This window comes from Hyperolius riggenbachi, chromosome 4, assembly GCF_040937935.1.
Source record: "Hyperolius riggenbachi isolate aHypRig1 chromosome 4, aHypRig1.pri, whole genome shotgun sequence".
Classification (NCBI taxonomy): domain Eukaryota; kingdom Metazoa; phylum Chordata; class Amphibia; order Anura; family Hyperoliidae; genus Hyperolius; species Hyperolius riggenbachi.
The window spans coordinates 455,075,471-455,084,510 of record NC_090649.1 but is presented as its reverse complement, the minus strand read 5'-3'; the positions used below and the strand labels follow the sequence as shown (position 1 = coordinate 455,084,510).

Genomic DNA, 9,040 nt, shown 5'->3' with positions numbered 1-9,040 from the left:
GTTCTCTTTAAGGATTTTCGTTTTTTAGGGGGGGGGTTTCAACAAAGGTTGAGGAAAAGAACTGAAAAAAATGTGCCTTAATTAGAACTGTTGTCTGATAAGGAAATAAGCAAAGCTCAATATCTGGGTGGAGGTCTGCTTTAGAAAATACAGACAAAACCAAAGTAGAAAAATAGGGTTTAATGCTAATGGAAAATAATACAGTATGTACATGTTTTAGGTCAGAACTATCATGGCTTATTTATCCAGTATATTCATGATGTAAATTCAGAAAGAATAGTTTTTTCCCCCCCTCTCATTTCAGAGCCCAAGTTTGGATTTTAACACAAATAACTGTACAATGTAACTTAACATAATTGCTATAGAAGTATAAACAGGATAGGTTGCTATGTGGTCATTAGTTAGATGCATGAGAGAGAAGCAAAGATACAGAATCACAGAATGACTAGTGTGCAATTAAGATCCATTTTTCCTTTGAAAATGCATGTCTTTGTTAAACATATTGCCAGAAAAATGCTAGAATTCAGCGCAGAGCTAATAAAATGTGTTCTCCATTTACTTTCTCCTTAGTCGAAATGGGTTGACTGAAGTAACATGCAGCATCCCTCCCACCGATAGGCTGCTGGCTAATCATATTCCACACCCCAGAAGAACCAGCATCCTTCTCAGTGATAGGCTGCTGGCCCATCAGGGGCCCTCCCCAGAAGAACCAGTGCTCCTCTCCTCTCAGTGATAGGCTGCTGGCTAATCAGATACCCCACCCCAGAAGAACCAGCGTCCTTCTCAGTGATAGGCTCCTGGCCCAACAGATACCCCACCCCAGAAGAACCAGCATCCTTCTCAGTGATAGGCTGCTGGACCATCAGATACCCCTCCCCAGAAGAACCGGGGCTCCTCTCCTCTCAGTGATAGGCTGCTGGACCATCAGATACCCCTTCCCAGAAGAACCAGCATCCTTCTCAGTGATAGGCTGCTGGACCATCAGATACCCCTCCCTAGAAGAACCGGGGCTCCTCTCCTCTCAGTGATAGGCTGGTAGCTTCCCCAATTGCAGCCCCCACAACCCCCATCACTTCCAGAGTAACTGAATTGCTGAGCCCCGTTAAGTAACAGAATGCTGCCCCCTCCATCCATAGAGTTCCCTAAGGAACTTTCTGCTGCTTCTCCACAGTTCTTTTCACTCAATGACAGACTGGGTGGCACTCCAGAGCCTAACCTAGTGGCAGGAGTTAGAGATCCCCTTTGGTCTCCCCACAAGGCCATCCCCTCACAGTCTGGTATAGGTACAGAGCTTTAGTCCGACTAGTTTGCAATTATTCACTAACTTAGCTGGGACATGAGCAGAACATAAACTAAAAAGTCTGGGTGCTTGAACTCCTTGTGACTAGGGATGGTCAGTGAGATGCTAATTACTCTGAGCTGATGCAAATTTTATTCTGATTTTATGCACATTGGAAATGGAACAAAGAAATGCTGTAGTCGCTACATTTCATTGGTCGAATTCCAAGCTGCATAAAAGTAAGCAAAACATTTGCACCAACTTGGAATTAATGGCATCTCATGGCCCATCCTTACCTGAGACCCACTGCTGCACACGCTCTCCATTCTCTTCCCGTGTCACACAACCGAGAGGTGTGCCCAGATGGGAGACGTTAATTGTGCTAAGTGCTGCTCTGCAGTATTGTGGCCATACACCTGTCAATCTGCCACCAGTTCAACCATTAGATGGATCCCTCTCTGACGGAATTTGATCAGACCTATTGCCTTCCCACACACTGCACTGTTCATTCAGCATGAAATCTATTGGAAATCGTCCTAGTGCCACCTAGTGCCTCGTGTATGCGTTGTGTCTCCCCCCCACCCCCCCCCCCCCCTTCTTCCATGTTCAGTTTTGAAGGGTTATCTGTCCACTGGTGCAAATCCTGGACTCCTCCTGTGTCTGGCATCCCTGTGAGCGCCTGTACCATGAGTCGCCGGCCCATGTAGCGACATCACTTCATGCGCTGAGTCACATGGTACAAGCACCCGCAGTGACACCAGCAGACAGATGAGCCTTTAACACTGCACAGATACACACACAAACATTTGGGGGGACACCAGCCAAGTATCTGTCTGTCGTCAGGAAATTGAACACCGTTACTAACGTACATGTGATTGAGCCCGTTCGTCTGAAAAACCGATTGGGCTACAACATGGCTATGTTGTGGCACCGATTCTCCTCCAATTCAATAAAATTATTAAATTGGAATTCGAAGCTTGGAAGGCCAATTGGCCCCCAAAATTGAGCAATGTATGTGCAGCCATAGAGTACCGTTCACTATTACAGGACAGTCCAGAAACGCATGCAAATTCAGAGAAAGATGGAAAAGTTAAAGTGGCTCGAAGCTCGGTACGATTAGGCACTCTTACTAAGGTACGGGCATAACTATAGGGGAGCAGCCCAGAGACGTGGGGGACCCCAACTACTAAGCTTCTCTTTCTCCGCTGACAGAAGACTATACTTCAGATCTTTTGTGGCTATGCTTGTTATGGGTGTGAAGATCATGATGGCCACACTTGTTTTATGACCCTTGTAAGATGGGTCACCAGGCCATGAAGGACACCAAGGGAAGGGGTGTGACCATTGGGGGGGGGCATTAAAGTTTCGCCTGGGGGGCCCCATGAATTGTTTTTACGTCACTGTACTAAGGTCAGGGCCGGATTTGTACTCTTTACCGCCCAAGGCCACTGTCACCAGCCGCCCCCTTCAGTATAGATAGTGAGATGACCCTTCCCTCCAGTATAGGTAGCCAGATGACCCATCTTCCTCTTCCCTCTAGTATAGGTAGCCTGATGACCCCCCAGTATAGGTAGCCAAATGACCGCTGCCCCCTTTCCCTCCAGTATAGGTAGCCAGATGACTCCCTTAATCCCTCCTTTTCCCACTACCCCCTTTCAGTATACGTAGTTAGCTTGCCTTCACACCGCAGCAGCCATCAGTGTCACTCATTTCTCTGGTCGTCTCCAGTGCAGAAGCTTCTTCTTCCTTTCCGTCTCCAAAGCTGCCCAAGTCCATAGCCACTGGCCACAATGTATACGTGCACAGAGAGCAAGGTGGCTGCTGCACAGGTGGCTAGTAGGAGAGTACCGCACTCACCTGATCTCCCTGCATTGCAGAATTTGCAAGCTTGCAAATGCTGCTCCAGTTTAGCCTGCTGCTTTGGTGCCCTTGCTCCTGTGGTGCCCTAGGCCATGGCCTTGGCCTAAATCCGGCCCTGACTAAGGTGCTGTGCAAGTCCACAAATAAGAGTTAGATCTACAACACATATAAGGCAATTTTTCTCACCATTGAAGTAATCCATGTTTTAAATCTATAGTGCAGAATTTACAAGTAATTACATGAAAATGTAGCTCATGAAGCTTCCAGTCCGTTTTCTCCCTGGCAGGAGCTGCCACCAGAGATCCGAGGAGATCGTTATCGTTTTGTGCCCAGAATCTCGGACAGCATTTTGAGGGCATGCTGGGACTGTCCGGCCGCGTACTCCTCCAGACTCGCCCCCATCATCCGGTGCAGGTTTCTGGTAAGCTTGGTGACCACCTCTTTGAAGTTCCCGTTGCGACCCGGTAGGACTCCGTTCCCGGTGATATTGCTCAGGAAGAACCAAAGCACGGGAAGAACGTGGCGTTCCACGGCCTGCGGCTTTCTGGAGTAAACGGAAATCACCAGACCTACGTGAGACAATGACACAACACTCTGAATAGTCTGTTCTTTATTACGCCTGAGAAACTGCAGGGGACTTTTGCAGGCAGATCCTTTGACAATGATCAACAATTTAAAGCCTTTAGCAGCTTCTCATAAGTGGTCTCCAGCAAAATATAGAAAAATATGAAAGAATATTCAAGGACACGTAATGTAACATGAAGGTGGGATTGTGCCAAGAACTCTTTATTTTTGTTCTTCAGAATGTCGGATTGATTTATTTTACTAGAAAAAGTGAGAAACTGCAACCATTCCAATCTCACTGTGACAAAATGCAGCACAAATTATCACCCCACAGTTAGAGGCTGCTACGCAAAGTATTAGGGCATGCCCAGCCATACCCTAAATCTGCCTACTGCACTGATTTTAATTTACAGCATGAAGATAAGTTTGAACCGGGAAGGTGCTAACACTGGGAACTGAAGCCCCACTCATATAAGGAGAACACTGTAGTTAATGAGTGCTGGCATTTAAGGCAGAATGCATTGAAGTCAATGGGGATGGCAGAATATCAGCCATATTCCACCTTCTCATTCCACCCCCCCCTTGACTTTAAGGGCCCATTTCCACTATCGCAAATTTGCATGCGTTTTCGCATAGCAATAAAAGTGAATGGGACTGTTTCCACTTGTCAGGATTCCTTTGCGTTTTTCTGTGCAGAAAAAATTTGCATGGCAGAGCCATCAGAATTCGCATACCGCATACGCGAATAGCATACAATGTATTTAATAGGAAATTCGCATGTGGTTTGGGTATGCGAATTTTCATGCGAATTCGCATAGAAACAATGGAAAATCACGCCAGCACTGCCATGGTTAAATTTGCATACATCGTCATCCATGCGAATTCACATGAAAATTCGCATAGACCCGCATGCGAAATTCGCATCCACATGCAAATTTTTCCTGCGCCGATTCCCACCGCACAAGTGGAAATGCAGCCTAAGGGCTCGTTTCCACTATTGCGGTGCGGAATCGCCTGGATTCCACCGCTGATGAAATCGCATGCGGATGCGATTCCGCATGCGTTTTTTGCCGCGAATTTGCATACGAATTCGCATAGGTGAGGGTATATGCGATTTTAACCATGTCACTGCCTGTGTGAATTTACATTGGTACCTATGCGAATTCGCGGCAAAAAACGCATGGGGAAAACGCATGCGATTTCCCTATTAAATACATTATGTGCGATTCGCCTGCATTCCACACGCAGGCGAATTCTGCAGGGTGTTCCGTGCAGATTTTCTCTGGCACAATAAAACGCTCCCGCAGACGCATAAGTGGAAACAGGCCCATTCACTTATATTGTCTATGCGAATCCGCATACGCAAGACGCATGCGGATTCGCGATAGTGGAAACGGGGCCTAATTCATTCTGCCTAAATTCCAAATTCTGCCAATTGTCTCTACTGATGAACTGGAAACGGACATCACATGACCACTGATTTCATCTGGAAAAAAAAGTGACACATTCTCTGTGTGATATGATTTTTCTAGGTCTTAGGTTCTCAACACACGGTACGTGCACCCCTGGGGGTACTTGGGTGCTTGAGCTTATCATAGTCAATTTATTATCGCAGGTTTTGAGATGAAAAAACTATGATAAATCATATATAAATAGACCTCAATAAGTATATATAGTTAATTTATAGCAAGAGTTAATAAAGGATTGTCTGAAAAGCATTTATATACAGCTATAGAGTATCTGTAACAAATATGTAGTTATTAAAGGGTACTTGAGATGAATACTTGAGATGGTGTTATCACAGTAGGGGTTCTTAATCAAACCGGTTATTAAAAAAGGGGTACAGTTTGTATTAATGTTGAGAAACGTTCTAGGCCAGGGGTCAGGAACCTTTTTGGCTGAGAGAGCCATAAACACCACATATTTTAAAATGTAATTCCGTGAGAGCCATACAATATGTTTCAAACTCTGACAGTGCGCATGCATAGCAGAGGGCTCACGTTCCTGTTGCCATGGTGATGTGTATACAGTTGATCCGCCAGGCAGCGGAAGTGTCAGACACGTCTTCAGCTTCTCTTGGGTTTCAGCAACATCAGCAATTTCCCAGACAGGAGAAATGCTGACAGCTTGTACAATTAGCTACCGGACTTGGGGGTTAATTTACTTTGTAGGACGAGATCCCCGCACTTTGGCCTAATAGGCTGCCTGTCAAGTGACAATGAATCTGGTCGATTTGTCCATACATTGTCTGATGTATGGGCACCTTAATGCAGATCCTAGATGAAAAACTATCTATAACAAGTAACTTGTCTATATATCTTATCTAAAGTTTATATCTTGCTGCAAACAACTTCAACAGTATATGATTATTTCTTCCTGTGATACAATGAGAGCAGCCATGTTCTGCTTGTGATCATTACACAGGCAAGCTGCACTGCATCTCCAGCCCTCAGCATGTAAAAAACTTAACTCCCCTCCTCCCTCCTCCCCTCTGCCTCTGAAAACTCTGGCTAGTAACCTCCTCCTCCTCCTGCCCAGACTGGGCTCCCATAAGTCCTTGCTACATGAGTCTGAGAGTGCCAAGGCACTGGACAAGCTGTGGGTGAGGCTTGTTTCGTTTATAGGGAATTAGAGTGTAACGATTGTGGAACTTTCTCCGTGATCAGCGCACAACGCGTGCGCTGACACGGCGGAAATCCTCCACAAGCGTATGTTTGCAGGCACCCAGCAAAAGGTGCTACGCACCTGTAGAGGGAAATTCCTGTCGGCAGATGGCGCTGGGGAGTGCAGAGGAACCAATCCTCTGTACCTCCACAAGTGCCAGACAGGAATTGTACGAAGCGCAGAACGCAATCGCAAGTGAGGCGATTGCGAATGAGATTGAGCAAAGGGACAGGTTGTATGTGTGTGAGCCAATCCAGTCGCCACCCCGCGACCGCGCACACACACAACAGCAGATATGAAATAGGAACGCGATCGCGAGAGGTGCGATGGCCAGACGTGACACAAGGCAGATCAGAATAGAATACGAGGGTAGCAAAGGCACAGCAAATAATACAATAAGATGAAATGGAAAATAACAACGCTAGCTAACCGCGAACACCGCACTCATTCGCAACAGTGCACGCGGTTATGCGCGGTCTCCACGTGATAAGCACAATAGAGACAAGCACGCCTAACTAACCATCGACAGACAGACATGAAACAGAGGACGCGAGCGCTTGCTTAACGGTTACCTCACCGAGCCTCCAGCAAGCGTAGCAGACAAGACAGACACACGAAAACAGGGACAAGCGAGAGATAGGATCCACAGCACTAGCGAAAAGTGGCTAGCGCAATCCAGGTACAGAGTAGCAGAACAGAAGGATCCCCAGCGCTAGCGCGAAAAGTAGCTAGCGCGATCCTAGAAGACAGAACAGAAGGATCCCCAGCGCTAGCGAAAAGTAGCTAGCGCGATCCCAGGAGACAGAACAGAAGAGATAGCTGGTAGCAACCGCTGCACCAGCTATACTCCAAGAACAGAGATCAGAACCATTTCCTGTCGACCACCTTTGGGGCAGGACAATGGCAACAGGCAAGACAAGACAGAACAGGCAATACAGATAATACAACCTGACTGGGCTAGAAGGGGAGCCTAAAGCAACCCCCAGGAATTAACTATACTAGATAGCAATGGCTGACACTCCAGCAGTGTCCATCAGGAACAGACCATGGGAAGGAAATGACCAGCAAAGCCTTCTGGGAAACATAAAGCTCTTATAGTGCCAGTCATCAAAGAAGGCAGGTAGGGGATTTGCATAACGAATGTATGCAAATTCCCCAGCAAGAGAACAGACCAGAAACTTGCAATGGAAAGACAGGTCTCTGTTCCAGAGACCTGCAGCCCACAGGTTAGAGGAATGGACAAACAGCTGTCTGCCTGTGCAGCCAGCTGAGCGGATCATCACATAGAGTATTAAAACAAACAAAAAAAAGTATTGGGCTTGAGGAATGCCCTATACGCTATATGTAAGGAACACAATTGTGCAATCAGTAAAAGTTTATCTCGGATCCACTTTAAGTGCCCACAATGACTTCTGTCCCTGTGTGTAAGTGGCTTACCTGACAAGCGCTCAGTCACGTCACTCATGGCACGGCCGCTGAGAAACCGAATTCGGCTGGCAAATGGCTGCAGGAGCCACAAATTGTCTGCAACAAAAAAGGGCGTGTCACTCTCACTTCATTCCTGGCGCTCTTTAAAAGGGAACTCTGCAAACTGTCATAAATAGGGCAATAAATATAAATAATATGTGTATTTAATAACCATTGTTAATCAGAAGTTTTCCACTGCACAAATTAGAATCACTCTCTCTCGAGCCAACTGGCCGATGCCCTATCCTGAAGCAATCTGATAACCAGAGAGACAGATTACAGGGTTTTCCTTGGGGCTGGGTTCACATATGACATTGCGTTTTAGGTCATGTTGTATATTTGTTGTGTGTGTTTTTTGTGTGTTTTTACTGCATTTTTGGTGCGTTTGTGATGCGTTTTTCATGCGTTTTAATGCGTTTGCGGTTTGCATATAAAAAACGTATCTGCGTTTTGTATGCGTTTTCCATGCGTTTTTATATTTACATTTATGCAAATCACTTGGAAGACAACAATACATAAAAATACAGCATGAAAAATTATTTTGGGGAAAAAAACCCATATAAAAATGCTTGGAAAACGCATAACAAACGCATACCATTGCGTTCCCATTGACTTTGATTATGTGCGTTTTGGCAGCCTTCCTGCATAATGTGCAACAAAACCAATGTTTTTAAAAACGCAGGTTTAAAAACGCATGGAAAACGCATAAGCGTTTTTTTCCTGCGGCCCATTAGCGGCAAAAACACAGCGTTTTACGTAACGCTAGCGTTTCTGCTATGTGTGCACCCAGCCTCAAGCTGCATGGACAGCAGTGTTATTGTTACAAACAATGGGTGTAATCAAATAAATGTAGAGGGCCCCTTTGTTGGAATGGTGGGTGTGAGAAGATGCAGGAAGCCTCTTCAGGGACCATCTACGGTAGCTATGAGTTTAGTAGATGAACCCTAATAAGAGCTGCCTTGTTCCTGCTTATGCAATAGGCAGGGGATTTAAATAAACCATTGCACAAAAGTTGATTTAATATAATTCTATGATGCATAGGGGCTGATTCACAAAGCATTTATGTTGAATTATCTCACCTAACTTATTATAATAATAATAATATGAATGTTTGTATAGCGCTTTTCCCCTGTTCAGTGCGCTCAAGAGCTGCTTATAAACTCTCAATCTCTTCTTAAAGAGACTGTAAAAAAATGTTCAGCCTTA

The 9,040-nt window shown here is 45.6% G+C and overlaps 1 protein-coding gene across 4 annotated transcripts in view; it reads right to left on the bottom strand.

Moving 5' to 3' along the window:
- Positions 1-1,886: 1,886 nt before the first annotated feature.
- Positions 1,887-9,040, bottom strand: part of TOGARAM2 (TOG array regulator of axonemal microtubules 2) — a 143,976-nt gene continuing 136,822 nt past the window's right edge. For all 4 annotated transcript variants that reach the window (XM_068279655.1, XM_068279652.1, XM_068279653.1 and 1 more), the window contains 2 exons: positions 7,805-7,891; positions 1,887-3,708 (listed from right to left, as the gene is read on the bottom strand). In XM_068279655.1, coding sequence (XP_068135756.1) covers positions 3,455-3,708; positions 7,805-7,891 — 341 coding nt within the window. In that variant the 3' untranslated portion in view covers positions 1,887-3,454. The remainder of the gene's footprint in view (positions 3,709-7,804; positions 7,892-9,040) is intronic.